Source organism: Furipterus horrens, unplaced genomic scaffold (assembly GCF_987537825.1).
Source record: "Furipterus horrens unplaced genomic scaffold, mFurHor1.1.pri manual_scaffold_7, whole genome shotgun sequence".
Classification (NCBI taxonomy): domain Eukaryota; kingdom Metazoa; phylum Chordata; class Mammalia; order Chiroptera; family Furipteridae; genus Furipterus; species Furipterus horrens.
The window spans coordinates 104,979,218-105,003,950 of record NW_028327177.1 but is presented as its reverse complement, the minus strand read 5'-3'; the positions used below and the strand labels follow the sequence as shown (position 1 = coordinate 105,003,950).

Sequence of the window (24,733 nt, the reverse complement as noted above, 5' to 3'; positions counted from 1 at the left end):
AAATCATGTTTCAATCACACATACTTGGCCTACTTGGAAGTTACAACTCTAAAAAATAGGGACAAAGTCCAGCTCAGGAGGCCACTCTTAATGAAATCTTTATACCTATAATTCTTTGATTCTACCCTACCTTAAGCTTCCTGTGAATCTAGGGTCTCTTTTGCCTTAGTTGGCAAGTTTCTTGTAGTCTGACCTGAGCACCTCTGCCCTAGCTCTGGGAAGGCCAATGTTTCTATTTTAAAGCTTTAACTTCAGGGCTCAGGCTAACATCTACATGTTCCTGAGAATCTTTTCTTCTACAAAGGCTTTACCTCCAACTCTGCCTTGCAACATTTGATCTCTTCTGGGGAAATCTCTTAGTTTTATGATAATAACTTTACAATATAGTCACTTATTCATGTAGAAAAAAAAGAGTATTATTATATGGAAGCCTTTGGAGGCTAGCAACAGTAAGGGTCTAGAGATCAGGACAGTAAGTAATGACTCCTCTCAGGATTCTTTTACTAATCCACCACTTAATTGGATCCCCATGTACTTTGATATTTAACTAATTGTAACGACCTGTTTAATATCTATCTTCCCCATTAAGCTGTGAGCTCCATGATGGCAGAACCTTTATCTGTTTTGTTCATTACTATATTCCCAGGACCTAGAAGAATACCAGACACATAGGAGGCAATCATAACATATTTGTTGATTGATTGACTGATGTTAGACTAATTGCTTAATGTCTTAAGACTTTAATTTTTTCCTCTATAAGATCAGGGAATAAACTATATCATCTTCAAAGTCCTTATCAAATGGAACTAATTTGTATCATCATTTGTGAAGTTTACTGATGTCTGCAACTTACTATAAAATGCATTAAAAACTAGATGGATTGTTGAATGTATAAAGGGATGGATAGATATGATATGAAGCAAGAATAATGCAATGTTATTTGTAGAATATAGGTAGTGAGTATAAAAATGTTCACTGTACAGTTACTTCAACTTTCTGTATATTTAAAAATGTTCATAATAAAATGTGGAAAATGTGGGGTTCAGAATAGCCTCAAACATGGGTTTTGATAGGAAAAAAGCTAAAGACAATAATTCAATATAAAATCACTAACAAGAGTTCAAGATTATGAACAGAACAAAGAGACAAAAGAAGCACATACAGTTTAATGAAATCATGTAAACCTGCAAAAATATCTATGTAAGTAGTAGAGTTAGTGTATATTGTAAGAGTTTAGAGAAGAGAGAACAATCATGGGGGCTACTAAGATGGGCAGAATGTGCTTCATGGGTAGGTGGTGATATTTCAGCTGGGCTTTGAAGGATATGCATGATCTGGATGGGTAATAAGGTTAAGAAAAGGAATTTTTAAGGGGCCAAGGATAGCTGAAAAGGATAAAGTGAGTACATGTGTGAAGTAAGAATGCAAAAGCAAGAACAATGAATTTACATCAGCTTAGCTGCAACTAAATAAGGGGGAGATAAAGCTGAAAAACAATGATGATGATAAATAAAATATTAGGATCTTCCTTATATGTGTCAGGTACCTGCACACAGTACTTTCCATGCATTATCTCACATAATCCTAACAACAACCATATAAGGTATTACTATTACAGTTGTTACCAGTCAGGAAACTGAGGTTTAGAGAAGTTTAGTCATTTGCCTAAGGTCACACAGCTAACAAGTGGTAGAACCGGGCTGAAACTAGGTTTGTCTGATCCAAAAGCCCAAATACATAACCACTAGACATATTCTCTCCCTGATAAATTGAGGCTCGACTCTAGGGAGCCATAAATCCTAAGATAAGGAGTTTGGGCTTCACTCTCCATGCTTGGAGATCCACTGAAAGATTTTGATAATCAGAGGTTTTAAAAGGAATAGGCAAGAGATTGAAGCCAGGATGCCCAGTTAGAAGGCTGTCACAATAAGAGGCATGAATAAAGGCCCTAAGTCAGAATAACAGGAAATAGACAAAATAAAGGAATAGTCTTTAAGAAGAAATAATCTACTTGAAATAACCTCTTGTTAATAATATTGAAATATGTTGAGATATTTATTATTTAGGTATTAAATATTCAAATCAAAAGTGTCTTTAGATCCCAAGAGTTACACTGTATTAGTTCAGTGTAACTCCAAAGGCAAATGAGCAGCCCAAGTGTCATTCTGGTCCACTTGCCAAGTCACTCAGGTCTCAAGGCTTGTTTGAGGGTCATTAGAGTGTTGAATGAGTGAGCCATCTACAGCGATCCTTAAAGCCTATCTTGGCAATTCTCTGCCAAGAGTAATGATTACCCATGAGCTCCAGAGTGGATCCACTAAGTCCAAACCTGTGCAATCCCAGCAGTAATCTGATAAAACTAACATTCCTTCCCCCAAGAACTGGATCTAGAACAGCCAGGGTTTGTTAAGTGGTCACTGAACTTAATTGGATCTGCTGGGATGGCTGTGGCTTTCCGATGTGAACTACCTGGAGAAATTAGTTGAAAGGTGGAATTTCTTATCAAAAGAGATATACTCCTATGTGAATGTGGAGGCAGATGAAAATAACCAAAGGGGCAGTGGTCCCTGGGGAGTATTTGTTTATATGGGGCATAGGATCCCTAAAACAGCTCTCTGGTGTTCCCTTCTCCCCCCTCTTTCAGGTTACTTCCCTGAATGTGACCAGCTGGGGAAGTATGGACCATGAAATAGAAGAAAAGACTCCTGAAGATATAGGCCAGTGGACAGGCACATGTGTGTATGTGTGAGTGTGTGTGTGTGTGTGTGTGTGAGAGAGAGAGAGAGAGAGAGAGAGAGAGAGAGAATATAATATCCAAGTTAGAGAGAAAGCAAGTTCTCAGAGTGATAGGGTATTGAATAAGAGGAGGGAACATCAGAGGGAATGAATAATTGCATTATTTTCCCCAGGTTTGTAATCAACAGGCTTTGAAGTATAAGGAGATTTGTAGGAGGAAGAGTACCATTCAAGTGTGAGACACTTGGAAGTCACCTATAATGAGGGCTAGCCTCATGGAGCTATTGTGAGATTCTAACAAAATGATGGATGAATCAGGGCTTTATAAACTATATAGTGCCTTTAAATTGCAAAGTACAAAACTGAAATATTGGGTTGGCTAAATGCCCATATGGTTTTTTCTGTAAAATAAAAGATACATTTTTCATTTTCACCAATAACTTGATTGATCTGGATATTTTGAGTATGTTAGCTATCTCCCGCTATTGGCTTCTAGTGGGTAGAAGCCAGGAGTGCTGCTAACCATCTTCCAATGCATAAGACAGCACCACAACAAGAATTATGTGGCCAAAATATCAATAGTACCAAGAAACTTCGCAAACCACTTTTGACACGTTCGATCAGTGACAGTACCTTCGTCATACACTGTGCAAATCATTTTTTACATTTCAGTTGCATTTTTACCTTTCTTGAAATAATAAAACATAATATGCCAAAAATTTTGCGTATCTCCTTCCATCATCAATATTAAAATGGCTGCACAAAAATTCACCAATTTTGATGTTTTTTAAAATGCACAATGATATGACAGTTGTCACAATACAATGTAACAAAATTGTTTTGAATGAAGTTAAAGATAACTAAGCATTACTAGAGCCATCATATGGAAAAAACATAACAGACTTTTTGGCCAACCCAATACTATACAAATGTAAGAGATAATGATTTTAATTATTTGAGGAAGAAAATATTATTCAAGATACAATTTGTGTCTTGAGAACTAGACAGCAATAAAATTACTTTTAACAACAGTATTTGCCTGCTAAAATGCATCTTTCCTCTTTCAAAATCAATAATCTTGATGGGATTTGACATTTACTTCAAAGAGAAACTATCCAAAACATATGAGACTCCTTTTCTGAGACTAATTTCCTTTAGAACCAGTTTTCAAGCCACACAAAATTATCTCACTAACTTATAGTCACATTGTGTTTTGAAACTTACATATTATTTAACTTAATCATTAGAGTGAACTCCAAAAGAATTTTGTGTTTTTATTTTAAATCAAAATTCACTCCCTAAGGCAATGACTCTTAATAGTTTTGTGTGTTGAGGACCTGCCAAAATGCACAATACACAGAACAGTTTGCATGGGAAGCTCTCAATTTTCAGGTAAAAAACTCCTGATCTTCCAAGAATTACAGAATTCAAATTTGAGGGCTACAGATCTGAGGGCAATTATTTTCTGAGCATAAGCAGCAGGCTTGTTGGAATAAATGTTTAGATTCCCAAAGGAGTTGTTTGAAGGAAACCACACCACTGTAGGAATGATCATATGGTATGAGTGTTTAAAAATTAGTCCATTAAAGTTATATGGGGTTTGTATTGTCATTTATAAAGCTGTAGTGGTTTGGTAGTGTGTGTGTGTGTGTGTGTGTGTGTGTGTGTGTGTGTGTGTTTTGCTTAGGTATCTACCCTCAGCTCAATTTAATCAACTCAACCTAACAGAGTCATCACCCTAGGAAAAGGCATCAATCAATTGGGCCGAAATGACCCTAGAGGTCCACCTGGTTATAGATGAAGACAGACATGCTTCACAGTCCTTTAGCTGCTCCTGGAAGAGTCCAGGACAAGTAGGCTTTGGGGCTTACATTGTGTTCTTTTTATGAAAGAGAGGATTTCTTATGATCCTCTCACATGCCAACCAATGTTAACAACAGACTAGATGATGAATTAACTCATTTAAATCTTTAAAAAACCTCCTCAGAAAGGTAGTATTGTTCTCATTTTATAGATGAGAAAATTGAGACATAGAAAAGCTAAATGACTTTCAATCAAATTCACTTAGGTAATAATTAGCAAAGCCAGGATTTAAACTGATTTGATTTCAGAGCCCAGGCTCTTTCTACTGCCCAACACTGTCTCTTCCCATTTCTTCCCTGGCCTCTGTGAAATGCTTCCATAAGCCTCTCCCTCCTTGGAGGGCCCCTGGAAATGAAACCCATTCATTTACCTCACAAAGGACAGTATCCCCAAATGGCTCATCAGACACCTAGGACTGAGACTCATTTGCTTCTATTACTAACTTTCTTCAGGACATGACAAGCTCCTTAAGTTGCCTGGGCCTTGGTTTTCTCATCTGTAAAATGAGAGGGTAAAAGGAGATGAAACTTTCATGGCATGTCTTTCTATCATGGGAGTTGCTCACAGTTCACCTCTAGGGTGCTGCCTTCTCTGACCACCCCAGCTTGACACCAACAACTCATATGTTGTCCATTTTACACTTATTTGGCTTATCTTTTTTGTTCTCCTTCCATATCTTATCTGAATTCCTCAAATGTTTTTGGTTTCTTAACTCTTATATAGCGTTCCAATCTGTGAATAAACCAATTTATGTTTTAATTGCCCCAGGAGAGACAGTTGATTGTTTCTATTTTTCACAAATGGTGCTGAGATGAATATTCTTTTACTTGCTTCCTTGAGTACATGTGCAAGAGAGTCTCTAGAGTGAATGTCTAGAAATGGAATTGCTGAGTCATAGGGCTTGTGCATCAGATATCGTCAAATTTTTTCCTGAAGTGGTGGTACCAACATACATTCCCACTTGCAATGTATGAGTTCTGTTTCCCATATCCTCACAAATACTTATCAAGCTTAGTTTTTTTTCCAAACTATATTTTGATTGCATTTGTCTTATGGTGCTAACCACTTCCTTCTTAGTATTTGCTTATATGCTACCTCGTGACTGGGCTGTAAAACTTCATCAGGGCAGAATCCTTGCTTAACTCATTTTTATGTTCTTCTCACAAAACTTATTGAACTTAGTAAGTACACAATGAAGAGTTGTGAACAAATAAATGATGAGCAGCATTAATTCATCTTGATCCAAGGAGATGGGGAGTTCCATCAGGAGAAGGGTGAGGTGCTCTATCTCTATTAATCTGGGATGAAGATGTAGGTAAGGAATCCCCATCAGCTGCAGAGATGGTTTGCACAGTGGTCACAATTGGCCTACAGACCACAGGTTTCAAGGTCTATAATGGAGAGTCACCAACCTTTAGAGATCCCAGCATTAGATCAATTTTTTTTTATCATGGTATTCATTAAATATTTATTGATTGTTGTGAGTGGCAAATTTCCCAGTCTTTGAGGCCTTCTTTATTGTATACCAAGAGGGCTGTTTCTGAACAGAACTCCCCTACTTCTGGCCCCACCCCATTACTAAGGGTTGGATAGAACCCATGTGTTTTGAATTAGGATGCTGCACAACCTATGGTAAATTCCTCCCCTTTTTGTCACCCCAGCAGTTCTAGAGTGACTCATTTTCTAAATAAGCCACTTGTGGTTTTTAGTCTGACATCAAATGTGGAAGAATGAGTAATTTTTTAAAGAATAAGGATTATATATGATCACAATAAGATACACTGTGTATGTTACTCATGGTTCTAGTATAAGGGGTCAACACTAGTAACAACTATTCTGATCTTCTCCCACTTTTTATTTCCCTGGGGTCAAAAGATAGATAAAAGGCGAAGGAAGTGGGTACAGGTATGAAAAAGTTTTGTGCTTACCTCTAATTGTGTTACCACATTATGTATAATTCAGTAAAATTACATCTTGTTTCCTCTGCTAGATTAAATAAAATATAGCAAAGTAGTCAAGGCCATGAGTTCTGCTCCTGTTCCACTTGGGTTCAAATTTCAGCTCTACCACAGACCAATTGGGTGACCTTGAGAAAGTTACTGAATTTTGATGTGCCTCCATTTTTTCATTTGTAAAATAATAATAGTACCTATAATACAGGTTTGTTGTAAGGAATAAATGATTTGATATATGTTAAGTGCTTAGAATTCTGCCTAGAACTTAGTAGGTACTATGGAAATGTTAGTTAATATTACCTTGAACTCATCACAATGTTTATACTTATATTAAATGCTCAGTAAATACTTTTTAATGAAATGAAGGCATTCTATTAAAACTATTTGGAATCAGGGTGGATAGGAGTGACTACAATGGGTAGACTCTTGGTTGAAAATAGAAGGAACCATAAAGATCAATTCCTTTTCCCTTGAGCATAGGTATTTCTTCCCCCCACCCTTTTGTTTAGTTTATTCCCTACTTATGTGTGTTGTAGTTGGAGGAAAGCCACCATTCCTCAAGGTGTCACTTAATGAGACATTTTGCTTCCTGCTTTTTAAGTGTAAGAAGGTCCAGATCTAGATCCTTGAACTCTGAAAGCATGGGCTGAGTTAGAATGGAGACCCTGGCAGCAGAGAAATTCATTCTTTGACCTCTGAGCATCTACTATGAGAAGATATTAGCAAGATAGTGGCATTGTAAGGACAGCTAGCAAGATAGTGGCATCTGGATAGTATTTTGTTGAGTTAGAATGGGTATTGTGTAGAAAATTATTTAGATAAAATGGTAATATACTGATTTCTTTTTATCAGTGCAGATGTGGTATTTATCCTCACAGTAGTTGTGGTTTGGGAGAACATACTCTTGAGTATCAGAGACATGAAGAAGCTGGAGTAAAATACCCCAGAGCCCACCCTCCATCCCAGCTCTCTTCAGGATGCCTGGGGCTTGTGGGGTTCCATTCACCAGGGCAGGTCAGTCCAGCCTCATTGGTACCACCATGTGGGCTTCAGCTGAGGAGCTTGATGTCCCAGACAAGTAGGTCAAACTTGGCTGCTATGGGAGCAAGGGTGCTATGCTTATTAGAAAATCTCCATATTCAGTAAAATTTGTAGAAATGCTGAGTTACTGAAGGCAGTACAGCTGTCCTGGAGGAAATGGATCCACTGGGTAGGTATCAGGAAGCCCAGCGTAAGTGGCATCTAAAGGACAGCCATATTTTCATCCACTGGGAAATACTTGTACACCCACAATCACACTCACGCATAAACACATTCACATAATTAAGACAAACAGCTTCATCCTACTAGACTTTACCCTGCCCTGCACTCACAAACACATACATGCCTAACATACATTCTCTCAGTCAAAATGGGAGCTTAGGGGAGACCTCATGGCTGAATCAAATGCTGTTGCTTTTATTACACCAAAGGTCTTAACATTTATTTTGAGATAAACACAAAACTTGGTATACTGCTGTTACAGTTTCATGCATTCTCTACAGTGCAGCTTTGGAGCTCAAGATCACTGCAGCACACATATAAGAACCGCACTCCAGAGGAGGGAAAAGGGGAAAACTGCAGATTCTTGTTCTCTCCAGTATCAGTAGACTAAAGGTGCTTCACCATGACAGCAGTTAAGAAATCTCATGTGCTGCGCAGGTGTGTTTTCAACAGCTGAACAGGTGTGACTGACAAGGGATCCAGGTGTGGCTAAGTTCCTACCACCATGAGTATTTTGGGGTTAAGTATATATTCCTCAAATAGGCAGCACTGACTAAAGCGGGGCATGCTTAGCACTGTATCTGAACTGGGTTAAGCTTCCAGGAGTGCTCAATGAGGAAAATCCTGGTTTCACAAGGAAGAATAAGACATGATGGCACTGTTACAATAAGGCCACTAAACTCAGAGCAAACGATGACCTCAGAGGAAACTCTCATAACTATAGGAAAGCAGCTCTATCCTCTCTGATGTCAGGTGCCCCTCTCTGGTGAGGCACCTGCCCTGAGACCTTCACACAGTCCCTTCTGAGCTGCACATCACTTAGCACAATGGAGCAAAGGAAGGGGCCACACAAGTCAAGGTCATGGGACATCACCACCAAACGTGGCTGACTGTTGTTGGCAAATGTCTCAGATGCCTTTCCTGGTTGGGCCGGGTGCCCAGGTTTGTCTGGAGAGCTAATCTGAAAAGAGGCTGGCAAAGGACTTCCTCAAGCTCCTGATGGTCTCTGCTTTGGCTTCATCCTCATTGGCTGAAGACCGGAAGAAGGAGGACTCAGAGAAGCTGAAGGCATTTGTCAGGGACTGCGACTTGCTTGAAGATAAAAACCAGAGAGAATGTGAGAGGGTGGTGTTCCCAGAAAGGTAAGAAAGGGCGATGACATGAGGGTACAAAACCAGAACCCCCACACCCACCCAAGGGAGACCACATTGACAGAAAGTCAGTAGTGGTTGTGCTACCAGGACCCTAGGAAGCTCCTGTGCTATTTTCTTCACCTTCAGTGCTGCTAAAACAGGAAAGGATGAGGGCAGCAAGGGAGAGAGGAAGGAGAAAAAGGAAGAAGGGAAAAAAGAGAGGAGAAAGAAGGGAAAGAGGAAGGAGAGGTTACTCAATGGATGTTATTTTAATTTAATGCTAAAGGGCTAGCAGGCTAAATTTTAGAGGCCCCAACTTGGTAAGTACTAATCGAGGACTCACACCCTTCCCTTCTGATGAAATGTAGCAACTAGGGGCCCACAGACTCTTGCATTCTCTTTTCCATGAACTGTCAAGTAGTGGAGACAGCATCAGAAGTTCTGAGTCAGAGTCTTCATTCTGCCAGTCACTTACTCTTGGCCTTAGGCAAGCCATGTGCTTCTCTGGTATTTGTTTTCTTATTTGCATTATGTTGATGTTGGGTAAAATTATGTAGAGCTTTTTATAATCTGCTTTTTCCTTTGATTCCAAAACAACCTTTTAGCTTGGCATGAACTCTAATGTTCAATCTACCTGTTCTGAAAATGGAAGTAATCACTCTTTGCAGCCTTCCTCAGAGGAGCCCTAATATGAGGTGTGTGGGACTCTGGGTGTCCAGGGACAAGAGATACAGATGGCCCTCCAGGTCCACATATTAAACCAACAGCAGATCAAACATATTTGAGCAACAATCCTAGAAAGTTCTAAAAAGCAAACTTGAATTTGTCATAAGCCAGGCACTATGCTGTAGCCATGTGGAATGAAGGCATGTAGGCATACTCTGCTATAGCCTATATGCAAATATTATGCCATTTTATGTAAGGAAGTATCTGTTATCTGCAGGGGATACTAAAACCAATTTCCTGTGGATACTGAGAGACAACTCTAACTATCTGTCCTTAGACAAGGTTATCAGGTAGATTTCTAATGAACCCCCCCCCAATAAAAAAACAAAATCACACACATTTTAGGGACCAATTTATCCCTTGAGATATTAGTGATTCAGAGAGAAAAACTGTGGAGGCAAGGGCGAGGGAAGGCTCAGTCCACACTATTGAAGAGGGCCCGAGGCCTGATGTCTCCACTAGCCTGTCTTCTCTTCTACCGTGTCTCTTTCCTGCTGGTTTCTGGCTCTAGAACTTTTCTCCCAGTGTCTTAAAACTCCCAGCCCTCCCCTAAATTCACGGTGCAGCCCCAGAAACTTCATTCTACTGAAGTGCGAGCAGTTTTTCTCTTCTTGCAGTGACTGTGAACAGATGTTAGGGCTGGGATGAGCCCCAACATACTGGTCTCTGGGAGGTGGGACTCCTCAGCATGCATGCCGGCTATAAGCCTCCTTCATCAAAGGCTGGCTGTATTCAACTTCAGCCAAGTGGCAGTGACATCCCAAAACTCTGCCCTTAAACTGTGGCCGAAGTTGGCTAATGGGAAGGTCGGAGAGATTACAAAGTCAGCATACAGAAGAAAAACTAGGTTGAGGGAAGGTTATGGGGTATGTGAGATATAAAATGGGTCACTGGCCAAAGCTGGGGAGCAGGAGTTGGTGATTCTCCTCCTGTCATGTAGGATGGAAGACCCAGAGAAAGTGGTCATCTGGACCACCTGAGTCCTAATCCTGGCTATGCCACTTATTAGCAGAGTGGCTTTGCAAAAGAAAATTCATCAAATCTCTCTGAGCCATCTTTTCTCATCTATGCAATGACTGGACAATCTCTAAGTGGCTGATTTGAGCTCCAAAATTCTATAGCTCCCTTTTCTCCCTCCCTAAACATTCCCATCACTTTACCCTGAGAAGCGCTGATGGCGCCCTACCATTCCCTCAAGGCTACAGCTGTCTGTGCTGACAGTGAGGACAGAGAATTATTTGGGGAAACTGAAGAGAGGCATCTTTAGTTCTGGGGGAAGGGTGGGACTGACCATCCACAACCAGGTGCTGTTCCTCCCAAGTATAGCTGTACTGTTTCCTAGGGGTCCTCAGTTCTTCCTCTACAGCAGGACAGTGTAATGGGGGCTTCTGGAGTTACTCCTGGGTGTGAGGAATAGAGTTCCTCAGGGTGTCTATCTGGGCACTTTTCTGATGACCACACCAGAAACTGACCTCCTTCTGACAAAGCTGAAGGTAGAAAGTTGAAATGGATTTAACTACTTCCCTTTTTCCTTTTGGGCAGCCTTGTTGATTGCACACCCTAAACTGTGAGTCAGAGGCAGCAGAGAGGATTAAAAATTTTTTTGTTTAGAGAGAGACACACATATAACATACACACACACAGAAAGAGAGAAAAGAAATAGAAAAAAGAGCAGGATACGGGATTTAAAAAACAAAACAAAACACCCTAAGCTGGTAAAAGAATAGGAGAAGGGGTAGTAACTGCCTCTTTGCCACTCCCCAGGAAGAAAATGGAGGGTTTGAGCTAGACCTTAGACTTTCACTTCCCTTTTTCCTATCCTTCCCAATCAACCCTAAATAGGCCCCCAGCTCCCCCCACCAAAAAACCCCAAAACCAAAACCAAAAAAAAAATAAAAAATAAAAACCCCACAAAAATATCTGTGGAGGAGGAGGAAGAGGCCAGATTTAAGGTGCTTTCTAGCACTCCTGGAGCCCCAAGCCTGCGAGGAAGGGCAGGAAGAGGGGAGGACAAGGAGCTGCTGAGTTGTCTCTTACTTGAGCTGTGGGTGAGGCTGGGGCTTCTGTGGTGGAGCAGCCAGGGGTGGCTGGGCCTCTGCCAGGGAGCTGCTGCTGGAGGGTGCATCTCCGTGGGTGGTGGGGCCGCCCAGCAGCTGAGGAGCCGAGGAGGAGGAAGAAGAGGAGGAGGAAGAGGAGGAAGGTGGCACTGATGGTCCATGGGGGAGCCGACGTGGAGGCAGCACCTTGACTGGGGGTTGCTTTCCTTGGGATTGCCCAGGGCCCCCTAGGTTCAGTACAAGAAAAACTTCATAATTTAACCATATCAAAGGGATTCCTTGTTAGAATCTAGGTCTCAAAGGGTGTGGTTAGTTAATCAACAAAAGGATAAACTCTATTACAAGAAGCCACAGAGGCTCTGAAGGGCTCCAGAGCGAGTCCCTGGTTACCCTCACACATTGCCACTGCTTGCTTCTCCTCAGAGACACAGCGCCTCAGTCACAGCGGGAGTTGGGAGGACAGGGAAGAAACCATGGGGTGACTGGCTTCAGTCAGAGGTGAGCTCTCTACAGAAGACCCCCCAGACCAGAGGGACCTCACCCCTCTTCCCCAGAGGTTCCTCAGATACAGGCCAACCTGCCCCATGGTATATTAGGAGGTCTTAGATTCCACACAGCAGACACAGTATAGGGCAGTGAAAAGAGCACTGGTCTGAAAATCAGAAAAACTAAGCCATAATCTATCAGTGACTCCTTGAGCAAGTCAGCCAACTTCTCTGGGCCTCTGTGTTTCTAACCATAAAACTGTTTAAAAAAAAAAAAAAGGTAAGCCTAGTTTGTTTTCTTTCAAGATGGTAGTGTTTCAAAGATGATAATAAATAAGTTCTTCAAAAAGTCTTCTGCACTTTATGATTGTCAATGATGACTGACTTACCCTGTTTTTATGAAACTGACTTTCATCCTGCTCTGAGCCTACATGAATCTGATTTCCACATGTCACCCTACCAGGGCTTCATTTTAGCATTAGCTCATGCCCATGACTATGATAAATCTTTTGTTTCCAGGCACTCTTTTGCCTCTTAGTACCATCCTCAGGGCCAACAGTCGCTTTCAGGTGAGTATGGTAAAATTCTCCAGAAATCCAAGCCCCATTTTCCCTTGGGGATGTTGTGGGTACCACCTGACAAAGAAGACTCCCTTCTGTCCCCCAAGAGGACCAGGATACCATTCTTCTAGCATGAGACAGAAAACCATCTGGTAGCCTGGAAAGAAAAAAGGCCATCCTTTCTTTGGGGATTGATATGCAGTAAGTGTGGTACAAACGGCTCTGATTTTGCTCAGGAGGATTACTACACTCAGAAGTCAAAGGATGTCCCCATCAGCACAGATGGACCAGTGGAAATGATGCATAATTGGCCTGGAAGATCCAATTCTCAGTCTCAATCTCAGAGTTCATATCCATGGGCCTACTGGAAGGAGTGGACTTTTAGAAACTCAACAGCAGCTAGAAGTTGTGTTGTAACTTAGTTTTCTAGAAACATCAGAACACCTGTACCCTCTGGAGAGTCAGAATTCTATGTCTATACACTGTGCACCATTGACTGTTAGCCTGTTTCCTACTACATGGCATGAGCTCCACTTTATCATCAATTATCAATTAATACTAGGGTCAATTACACATAAATGAATAAATAAATGGTATTTTGCATGTTTAAGAAGTTTCAGGTTCAAATTATATAACTAGCGAAGATGAGAGATTAGCAGATTATTTCATATTAACCAGTTTTTGCCTTTTCCAAAGTTTGGTATCATTTGTATTAGCATTTTCTTATAAAGTACTGCACATTGATAGTTCAGCATCTTGTACCAGAAATCTGTGTTTTCCCACCTGTACAGAGATGCTTGAATAGCCAGAAATTTTACAACTTAACACTGAAGACAGATATAACTTTTCCTTTATTGCACATTAAGCTGTACAAGAGAGTCACAAAAGAGAGGTACTTCAATCACACTTCCAGCATTGGCTGAGGTTCTCCCAGCTGGATCAGTACAAAAAAAAAGGAGACAACATCAGAGAAGAAATGGGTACAAAACACCTGAATGGCAATCCTATACTGTGATGCAGATGTCCCCCAGGCCATAGAGTTGTCCCTTAGCATGCTGCCTGAGGGCATATGACAGTCAGGTTAAGCTGTCTATTGTGTTTGGCAGTTTCTCCCCCACTTGAGAGACATGAATGATACTACCCTAGAGCCTCACTGGATTCAGATTATAACTTTGTATTTGTGGTTCACAAATGTCACATGAAAAGCACCTGGATGTTCACACTGACAACATGCAGAGAAGCAACACCACCATCAGCTCACTACTTGGACAAAAATATAAATAAATGTATTCCTCCATTCTAAGAAATGTTGCTTTATTCTTGTCTATCATTTGATCAGATTGGGAGGTATTTAAAGATCTGATTCTAATGCAACCCACTTGGAAGTGTGTAGATGCATATATGTATCTATTTACAGCAGATCAACTATCATCATCATCTAGAGAAGGGATCACAGACAAGAACATTCACACTCGGAGCATTTCCCTGTAGCCTCAGAATTTACCAGCAACCAAAGGAGAAACCAGGGCAGTGCCCCTTGACACATAAATCATGTTACATACTGCCAACACTAGTTATTCCTCAGACCTGGCAATCTAGAATGGTGAGATGTCAGTATAGAATTGAGAGGGAATGTAAAAGTAGAGCCAGAAGCATTTCTTCTAAAAAACAAACTGCTGGCATGAACTTCCATGAACAATGGTGCTAGAGGCCACTTGGTGCCCATTCCTAGCCTGGCCAGGAGATGGCAAGATGAGGCACTGAACTCGAGGCCTGGTTTAACTAACTGTGTCATCACTGCCCAGGAATTGCATGTCGGAGGAAAGAGAACAAATTGCTGAGGGTTCTGCAAGAGCTACAGTTGTGCAGCCGTTGCCCCAAACACACACACAGTAATATCTGACACGGCTCCTCCCAGGAAAGATAAAGCTCTTTATTCTTTGGACTCTGAAGGGTTCTCATAACAGCTAAAAATTAAAGCAAGAGTCCACTTCAGAGTTCTGTAGGCAGTGTACCAACTCAAGTGAAATGGGACATTTAAAATTTGGTCTCGTATTATGATGCCTCAAGAGAGGCCAAGAGCAGAATGGCCAAATCCTTCCCAGACCTTCAGTAGCTCCCTGCATTCTATATCCAAAATTGCTAAAGAATCATCTCTATACATAGGTCAAGCTTTGGGGAATACAAAGCAGCCTCAGTTCTACAGAAGCACACACATGGCCAATTCAGAAATAGCAACAAAGAAGAAACAATTTAGGTGACTGAGATCAACACAGAAAATACAAGTTCACTTTGATATTGCACATCAGCGGCCCCGTTTTTTTTTTTTTTTTTTTTTTTGTCTAATCTCATAGCTAATTAGTTAATAATAAAAACAAAGGGTACAGTGGGATGTAAAATACAGAACACATTCCTGGAAATTGCTTGTTCATTATATTTCATGTCATCACTAAAAACACAAGAGCTCTACAGGCACAGCCAGCCTTTTCACATATATTCAAACTGCACCAAATTTTAGCAAATGGAGAAAAAGGTGGATGGCTTCAGATTCAACGGATGAAGCTATGAAAATTAGACCTTGAAAATCTCTTAAACTTCTATCTAGTTACCCTAATCATGCAGAAAGAAAGCAAAAAGCACAGTTCGTTGAAGATCCCAAGCACAGTCATGGAAATAAGCAGGAGGTGGGGGGTGGTTTACTCTAAGCCTGGGTGGGGTGGGGGGAGAAGGAGAGGAGTTGGGTTTTATTTTTGTGGTCTTTGTTTCTCCCCTGTCCACCCCCTAGTCCTATTTCACCCAACATTATGTAATACTTAAAAAAAATACTTTCAAACCACCTAGAAGATAGAGTCACATTGGACTTGGGAGAGGCACAATTCTTTTGTATACTGTTGACAAACAGCCCTGGAATCACAAGTTATACAGAGAAACATAAATGAGCATTACAAGCATGAACAGGAACAGGTAAACAACCAGACAGAGGAGCTGACACTGCATAGGAAAAACAGTCCAATCAGCATTGAAAGAACGCAGAAACGGCACCAATGGGAGGGTCTATTGGTCCCTCCCCACTTTCCTTTTTTACTTGTTTTTGGCTTAAAATTTCTGCTTTGAAAAATTAACTACCAATCACTTTAAGAAGCTTGGACTTGCTTTGGCCCTACTGCAATGCCATTACAGTCGAGAATATACTGTAAACAACCTTGCGGGGCTGGCCGCTGAGGTGGGGTCTTGCTTGAGTCCGGATCCTTAAGTGTTCCACTCTGCAAGACAAAAATGCAAAAGAGATAAAAACAAATCTCCAAGCAGATTCCAAAGAGAAGCACTGTGTTCTGCAGGATGGCTGCAATGGGATCCAGTGGGATCTGGCCCAGAGGTCTCTGCTGCTTCAGAAATGCCTCAAAATTTTTTTCAGCCTCTGGGCTGCTGCTAGCACACAGGTATAGGCAGACCTGGGGTTTAGAATCAATCTGATACACAGTGTCTAAGACCTCCTCACCCCTCTTTTTCATCTCAACCTCTTTTAGATTTATAAGAAGCTTTGAGTCTTCCATCAGCATCTGGTTTCTTCTACAGGAGCTGCCTGATGTCCGGCTCCCCCTCCTATTCACAGGCCCTGCTTCCTGAAGAAAAGGGAAGGTTCAACACCAAACTCCAAAGAGCAGGTTGGGCTTTTAGTGACTCTAGAGACTAGAGTGGTGAGGGAGGCAGGGTAGGGGGTGGGAAGGGCCCTGGATCAGGTGACTAGCCTAGACTAGGTTCACTTCTTGTGTGGAGTTAACTCCTGGGTGGGATCAACTCTGGAGCTGACTCATGGATCAGAGACACTCTTTGGGCTGGCTGGAACTCCCACAGGGAGGGACTTGAAGGAGGGGGCAGTTGTTTGTTTCCCAGAACTCTTCTTACCCTGAGGGAAGGAGTATGATGTTAATGTTTGTAAAAGTGCTCAAGGCCAAGCTGTTTTCCCTCTCAAACAGCATCATTACATTTTACCCAACAACATGGCTCCACTCCCATGCTTCCTCTCCTCCCAGCTGTGATTCTGATTATGCCCTGACAGGATCAAAGCTGCACGTGACTTCAGTTTGTCTTAACACTTGCATTAAAGGCAGTGAGCATTTGGAACTTGAATTCAGCACAGGGGAAATGCTCTATAAAGCCTAAGGGCTGCCAAGTGTGCCGATGGTGATGTCAAAGAGGGAGCTTTTGAGGCAAGGCTGTGCAACGGGCTGAGTATGTCTTTAGTACTCTCCCACTTCCTCTTTTAGTGTTCCTCTCGCCTTGTGACATGTCCCACCCCCCAGCCCTACTCCCATATTAAAACTGTTTCTCCTCCTGTTCCCCATTTCCCATGGAGCTCTGATTCTGGCCATTTATCTTCTGTCTTGTCTATTGAGGCCCATTTTCAGCTCTACTGTCAGGAGAGCGAAAGTGTTAACCCCTTTCTAGTACCATGGTCTTTTAATAACAGATTTCAGATAGAGTCAGGGAACCTTTGAAATGTCCTTAGTGCTACCACATCAGAGGGCATGCATTATATCTGTACTCCCCAATCTCTCACAGATCACAACAAGAACACCAGCACCTCTTTCCCTTTCTTTCAAGCACTTTCATGGGATCCACAAGACTTGGTCTGAGTCCTGATACCAAAACACCCACACCGAATAAGCCAGCTAGAGAACCACTACATCCAGTTGGCCATCAAGACCCATCATTGTTTCCCTCTTGGCATGTAAGATTCACCATCTTCTCTTGGCCAACTCTCATCAGGCCTATATCACTTCTTCCTTAGATTACTAGAATAGTCTCCTAATTCTTTAGAAAGAAGAGTCTTTCTCCAATATATCCTCTTGACAGCTTATTATCCTTCTAAACTCTTCCTAGATTTGTCATTTTAATGCTCTAAATAATTTATAGCTAGCACTATATATATGCTTGGTCACGATGGACACTTCTATGCAGTATTTATCTTAAACTTCACAACAGCCCTATGAGGTGAATGCTATTAACATTCTTAATTTTAGATAAGGAAACTGAGGTCAGGTAATTTGTCCAGGGTCATACAGTGGTGGCTAATGCAGCCAGGAAGTGAGTCCTGACAGCCTGATGCTCACCTTTTCTTTCATTGCTTACAGAATAACATCCTCATTCTTCAGACTGACATCAGGAACTTTCTTCAGCAAGGTTGAAATTGACCCTCCTAGCTTTCTTTCTCCCTCATGTCCTAGACACACCTGCTCTTACCAGGCCTGACCCCTGTTTGTTCTCTAGTCTAGGCCAATCCATAGTTTATGGTGAGTGTACTCTCCACAAATACATTTTCTCCTTTTCTACCAGTCCAATAACACATCATGGAAGTCTAAGTCAAGTTCTACCCCATCCATGAAATCTCCCCTTCTGACTGCCCTTCCGATTGTCATCTCCCTTCTGAAATCCTGTAATAGCACTTGGGAGACTCATACTACAGAAGGTGGCATTTGCAGTGCTGTCTGGTTATCCTAAAGACTGGGATGATGCTTCTAAGAAGAATGCCAGTTCTTTGATGGCATGGACTATGTGTCTTCATCTCCTCATGAATTCCTAACAAATCCAGTGCCTGTTTTTTTCTAAAGAAAAACTGGGATGTTTGGCCTGATATGGAAAATTTATTAAAAAGTTAAAATAGAATTGGGAATATTTTGGAATATTCAAGGCTATCATCATTTTACCAACATTGTCAGGCACAGGGCTGGGCATAGAAGAAGTCCTTAGTAAATGCTTGGTAAGTAAATGAACATGCAACAACAACTACAATGGAAATTCAAAATGAAGCAGAATATTAGTCTTTTAATAGAAAAATGTTGTTAAATCCTATATGTTAAACCATATTTTATTTGGTATCAACTCTGGTAAGCAGCTCTGAAAATGCTCAGTTTAGGGAATTAAGCTTGAGTCCTGCTGCAGGTGCCTGTATATCAGAAGATCAAGTCCAAATAAACCTCAAAGAGGCAATAATTATTTCTACCAAGACTGTCTAATCCAGCCCTGGCTGCTGTGGCTCAGTAGATTGAACGTTGGCCTACGAGCCAAGTGTCACTGGTTCGATTCCCAGTCAGGGCACATGACTACGTTGTATGTCAGGTCCCCAGTGGTGGGTGTGAGTGAGAGGCAACCATACAGTAATGTTTCTCTCCCTCTCTTTCTCCTTTTCCCTCTCTCTAAAAATAAATAAATAAATAAACAAATAAATACATAAATTATTTTTTTAAAAAAAGACTGTTTAATCCAGCCAAATTTGGGACACATTGTCAGGCCCAACAGTTCTTTCCCATTGTGATCTTTCTTTTAACCTGGCTGCCAACTGGATGAGAAGTCTGGGGTCAGGATATAGTGTTTAAAAATGAGAGATCCGGTTAAGATGGAGACGTAGGCAGACATGGCTCACCTCTTCGCAAAACCACACCAAAATTACAATTAAAATATAGAACCATCAGCCAGAACCATCAGAAATTGAGTTGAATGTAAGTCTGACAACTATGGAATTAAAGAAAACACATCCATCGAGATGGGCAGGAGGGGCGCAGGTGCGGAATGGGCTGGTCTCTGACGCACATGCAGTAAATAAAAATTAGGAAGGGATATCTCAGGAGCAAGGAGTCCCAACTCCACATTAGGCCCCCTAGCCTTGAGTTCCAGTGCCAGGAAGATAAGTCCCCACAACTACTGGCTACAAAAACAAGTGGGGATTGAGTCAGTCGGAGAAACAGCTTAAGCCCCAAGCAGTTTCTCCTAAAGAACCCACACATGAACTCACCACTCACACTCACCCCCTCTGAGCTCCAGCAGCTTGAAAGGCACCAGTAGTATACAGGGAGAAACTAAAGTGTCTGGCATCAAGGTGAGCAGATGCCATTGTCTCTTTTCTAGACCTTCCCCCCATAGACCCAACAAGCTGGTGCCATATATGAGACTCTATCAATCTGGCTAACACTATTTGACCTGTCTTCGAGATTCCCAGAGACTCCACCCTACACAATTTATGGGCCCACTGAAGCTTCTTTTTCATATGAATGGCTAATCTTGGTTAATGCTTCACAACTTCCTAAATCCTACCAAACAAGCAACAGCTGGCCTCAGTGAGCTCCAGGCCCAGCACTAGCAGCAGCCAGCTTAGATTCACGGCCTGGCTTTGCCTTGGAATCTCCAAGCCTAGCACAAATAGTAGCCATCTCAGATTGCCTTATAGCTCAGGCAGGTGGCCTGGGAAAAACACAGATGGGGGCCGACCTTGGCCTGCACCACCAGGGAAACCTCAGGGCCAGCGCACCCATTGGATAGCTACAAACCACATCAAAGCTCTACCATCCTGCCCCTGCACTGCTGATCCTCCACTCAGGGCAGAGGTTAGTGGTCAGTGGTCAGAGCCAGTCCTTGCAGCTGACTGGCGTGGGTAAATCCTTCCCATTGATCTGCCAACAGCAACCAAGGCTCAACTGCAAAAGAAGGGTGTACTCAGCCCACACGAAGAGTGCACCTTAAGTACCTAGCTTGGGTGATAAGGGAGGTTGTGTCACTAGACCCCACAGGACACCTACTACATTAGGCCATACTACTAAAGCAGAGTTAAAGCAGCTCTACTGAATACACAGAAACAAAAACAGGGAGGCTGCCAAATTGAGGCTATATGTAAGAACAGAACAAAACCCCAGAAAAAGAATTAAATAAAACAGACATAGCCAATCTAACAGATGCAGGGTTCAAAACACTGGTGAGCAGGATGCTCACAGAAATGATTGAGTACAGCAACAAAATAAAGGAAGAAGTGGAGGTTATATAAAGTGAAATAAAGAAAAATATACAGGGAACCAACAGTATGGGAAGGGAGTTGGGACTCAAATCAATGATTTGGAACATAAGGAAGAAATAAACATTTACCTGGAACAGAAAGAAGAAATAAGAATTGAAAAAAATGAGAGTATTAGGAATCTCTGGGACAACTTTAAACATACCAACATCTGAATCATAGGGGTGCCAGAAGGAGAAGAGGAAGAGCAAGAAATTGAACACTTATTTGAAAAAGTAATGAAAGAAAACGTCCCTAATTTGGCAAAGGAAGTAGACATGCAAGTCCAGGAAGCACAGAGAGTCCCAAACAAGCTGGACCCAAAGAGGACCACACCAAGACACATCATAATTAAAATGTTAAAGCTTCAAGATAAAGAGAGAATCTTAAAAGCAACAAGAGAAAAGCAGAGAGTTACCTACAAAGGAGTCCCCATTAAACTACCAGCTGATTTCTCAAAAGAAACTTTGCAGGCAAGACGGGACTGGCAATAAGTATTCAATGTGATGAAAAGCAAGGAACTACGACCAAGACTATTCTATCCAGCAAAGCTATCATTTAGAGTGAAAGGGCAGATAAAGTGCTTCCCAGACAAGGTAAAAGCTAAAGGAGTTCATCATCAGCAATCCATTATTATATGAAATGTTAAAGGGACTTATTTAAGAAAAAGAAGATCAAAACTATGAACATTAAAATTACAACAAATGTACAACTATCAACAACTGAATCTAAAACATAAAAGTGAAAACAAAAACAAACTAAGCAAATAACCAGAATAGGAACAACATCATAGATATGGGGATCATTTGGAGGGCTAGCAGCTGGGAGGGGGAAGGTGAGAAGGTGCAGGGATCAAGAAGCATAATTGGTAGGAACAAAACAGACAGGGGGATGTTAAGAATAGTATAGAAAAAGGTGAAGCCAAAGAACTTACATGCATGACCCATGGACATGAACTAAGGGAGGTATTGCTGGAGGGAATGGGGGTACTGGGGTTGGGGGCAAAGGGAAAAAATGGGAAAACTGTAATAGCATAATCAATAAAATATACTTTAAAAAATGGGAACACAGGATGCGAGGTTGCCTTTTTTACATGGTTTCCTGACATGCTTAGATAAGGCTGGATACTAACCCCACCTGCCATACACACACACAGAGCCATCTAGGTCCACTTTAAGACTAGATAGCAGATTGACTGAGGAATTAGGTTTTTGGATTAGGAGCACCTTGGGTTAAATCTAAAACTGTCATTTACTAGTTTTGTGAACTTGTGCTAGTTATTTTGTTCCTCTGTGCCTGCCTTTCTTCAAAAGGTTTTTGAGATATAAAGTGAGATAGATCCTTTATCTATCTGTCTATCTAGATATCTATAATCACCTGGTCCCAGGAGGTGCTAAATAGAGTATTTACAACAGATGCTAGGATAGTAATATTGATGAGGCCTTTTCCTTGGAAGCTCCATTGTTTCCTGGGTCTCACTCTCATGAAGGAAAATCTCTTGCAGTGTGCTCCCATTCTTGGGCTTCGAAGATCTTTATTTTGTTGTAATGTTATAGCCTCCTCTAGGTAACTTGAAAAACCATAGGCGCCATGGCCTCATTGCCTGAGAGGGATATTCAGATGAAGGACAACAAAATTCATATACTTTGTGGAACCACTAAACTGGTTCTTGCCAGCCCCCACCCCTAGGGCTTTACCCTGTGCCATTGATGGCTGCCAAAGAATCACCCTGGACATTTTTCAAGAATATTTTAAGATGTTCTCCTCCCAAAGAATTGTTATTTTCAGAGACAGTTATGGAAAACCATAGAGTACAAGGGCAGAACCAGGGCCAGAGGGCAGTAGTTTCAGAAGGGTAACTTTCACTTACTGGAAGAACTTTCTATAGTAAAAACAGTACAAGAGGCTGTCTGGGAAGTGGGCATGTTCATGTAGAAGCTAGAGAATTACCTGACAAAGATATTACAGAGAATATTTTCTTTATTATGCAATAGATTAGATGAACACCACAGTTCCTTCCAACCCTGAGAATCTATGATTCCAAGAAGAACTTTAAAATCCCAAACATAAAGCTCTAATTAGAGAACTCCAGAAACTCACAGGATGAACTGACAGGAGGGATCATACCATGAAGGCTGGCCCCAGCTCTTCTCAGTCACGGAAGTATATAAATAAGATACTCAAGGATGAACTGAGCCTAAAAGTTTTCTTCCAAAAGCATCAAGGGAAGCTCCCAGAGGTAGTCATTTGGGTTGGAGCCTGGGAATGTGCCTCAGCCACCCTTTTCTGGTGCCTAGGGAGCTTCTCCTGTCCTCAGCTCCATCGAGGTTATGGATTGAAGCCTTCCCAGGGGCAACAGGAAGTAAAAGGAGAGTCCCCTAGGACTGTCCCTTGCCAGGCTGAGACACTGAGGCTCTGCCCACAACCCATCCATCTACTGGGACTGAGGGCCTAATTCCCTGTGGGATCTGGCTACCATGGGATCTGCCTCCAGTCACCAAGAGCCATGTGGGATGCCAAATTCCACAGAAGTCTGGCCACTCTGGCGTCACTGCCAAAATCTGGCCTATAGCCAGCCTGTAGCAGGAACTCATGGCCAGACTGAGCTGCAGTTTCCCTCAGGAAGTTGGGTTGACTTAAACAGGTAAGAATGTGAAGTCCAACACTTGTGCCCAGCTGGACACAAAAAAGAAGGGGGGAATAAATGGCCTTACATGGGAGCATAAAGAAAAAACCCCAATAACCCTGGGCTCAGAGGATGTCAGTGTGTAATGTTGCTGCCAAAAATCTGATGCAGCTGGAGGTGCATCAGTGTCTCAAACAGGGGAGATCACAGGTCCACGGCTCTTTTGGCTGATGTCTCAGAAAAGAGCACTGCAACCAGTTCTGGTTACCTCTTTTATTGGGTGAAATGAAATGGAAACATGGAGCAGACAGAATGGTGAGAAATGCAGAAATGACATCTGCTCTGATGTGATTCTGGCATTACTTAATCTCTGAGTCTCACTTTCCCAAATGGGCTTATTGTGAAGATTAAATGAGGTAACTATGAAAGCACTTAGGACTGAGTTAGTGAAACGTACAAGGTCTAAACGAAGTCAAAGGTTGGCTTGGGTAGTAGTGAGCCTCTTGGTATTAAGAGGTATTTAAACAGGGACTAGACAATCTCTGGTCAGAGATGCTATGTAGTTTCAGGCAGATGACTTCTACAGACTCATCTGGCTCTGGGCTTCCATTAATTCTCTCATGAATTTCTCAGTTCTTTAGGTGTCTGAGAAATGGGACAAGCCCTTAACAGCTGCAGAGTCTTGGCCCCAGAAATATTCCAGGGCTACTGGGGGCTGAGCAGACACGTCCTGCATGCACAGGCTTTGAGGAGATTGGCAAGGAGAGTGTGCTGCTGCACTCCACCAAAGGTGACTGAGATGGTACCCCCGCTTTGCTGAAGCCACTGGGCTTTAGTGATGAGAGAAGCCAGGGAGAAAACATGAGAGAGCTGGTGAAACTTAGAGACTCCTCCAAGTTGGCAGGTTTTAGTACTTCGTTGTCAGGAGGAGAAGAGCAAGGGTTTTCCTTGTATAGGGTCAAAAGGCCCAGCTCTGTCCATTCTTACCAACCCCTGTACTCTGTTAGAAGCATCAAAAGGGCATAATTTGTGGTATTGTAGAACTGGGGACCAGAAGATCCAGGTTTCCTGCTAATTAGATGTATGACCTTGGACAAATCATTTGTATTCTCTTTGCTGGTATGTGAAACAGAGATAGAAATACTAGCCCAAACCATCTCACCTAGGGTGTGTGGCTCAAAATAATGGCTGTGCTTTATAAACTGTAAAGTATTAGGTGAAGTAATTTATATACATGAGCATCATCACTATTATTTAAACAATAACATCAATCCAAAGGAATGAATCTCTAATGGCAGGATTTCAACATTAGTAGAGCAGATATTGTTGGGTGACTTCCTGTCACCTGGTACACAGTAGTTCAGTGTATATCACTGATTTATTCCAGCAAGGTCTCTGAAGATACAGAAAAGCCATTTCAGAAACAGTAAATATTAGCTCTTGAAGAGATTGAAAAGTAAATCACTGGTCTGATAGAGAAACCCACGATGAAGGTTTGTGGGTTTTT

At 41.8% G+C, this 24,733-nt stretch overlaps 1 protein-coding gene across 1 annotated transcript in view; it reads right to left on the bottom strand.

The window, feature by feature from the left end:
- Nucleotides 1-7,988: 7,988 nt before the first annotated feature.
- SYN2 (synapsin II) overlaps nucleotides 7,989-24,733 on the bottom strand; it is a 211,101-nt gene continuing 194,356 nt past the window's right edge. Inside the window, exons 11-13 of the mRNA XM_090284187.1 lie at nucleotides 15,981-16,041; nucleotides 11,714-11,960; nucleotides 7,989-8,909 (exon numbers count right to left, since the gene is read on the bottom strand). Of these exons, the coding sequence (XP_090140313.1) occupies nucleotides 8,774-8,909; nucleotides 11,714-11,960; nucleotides 15,981-16,041 (444 nt within the window). The 3' untranslated portion in view covers nucleotides 7,989-8,773. The remainder of the gene's footprint in view (nucleotides 8,910-11,713; nucleotides 11,961-15,980; nucleotides 16,042-24,733) is intronic.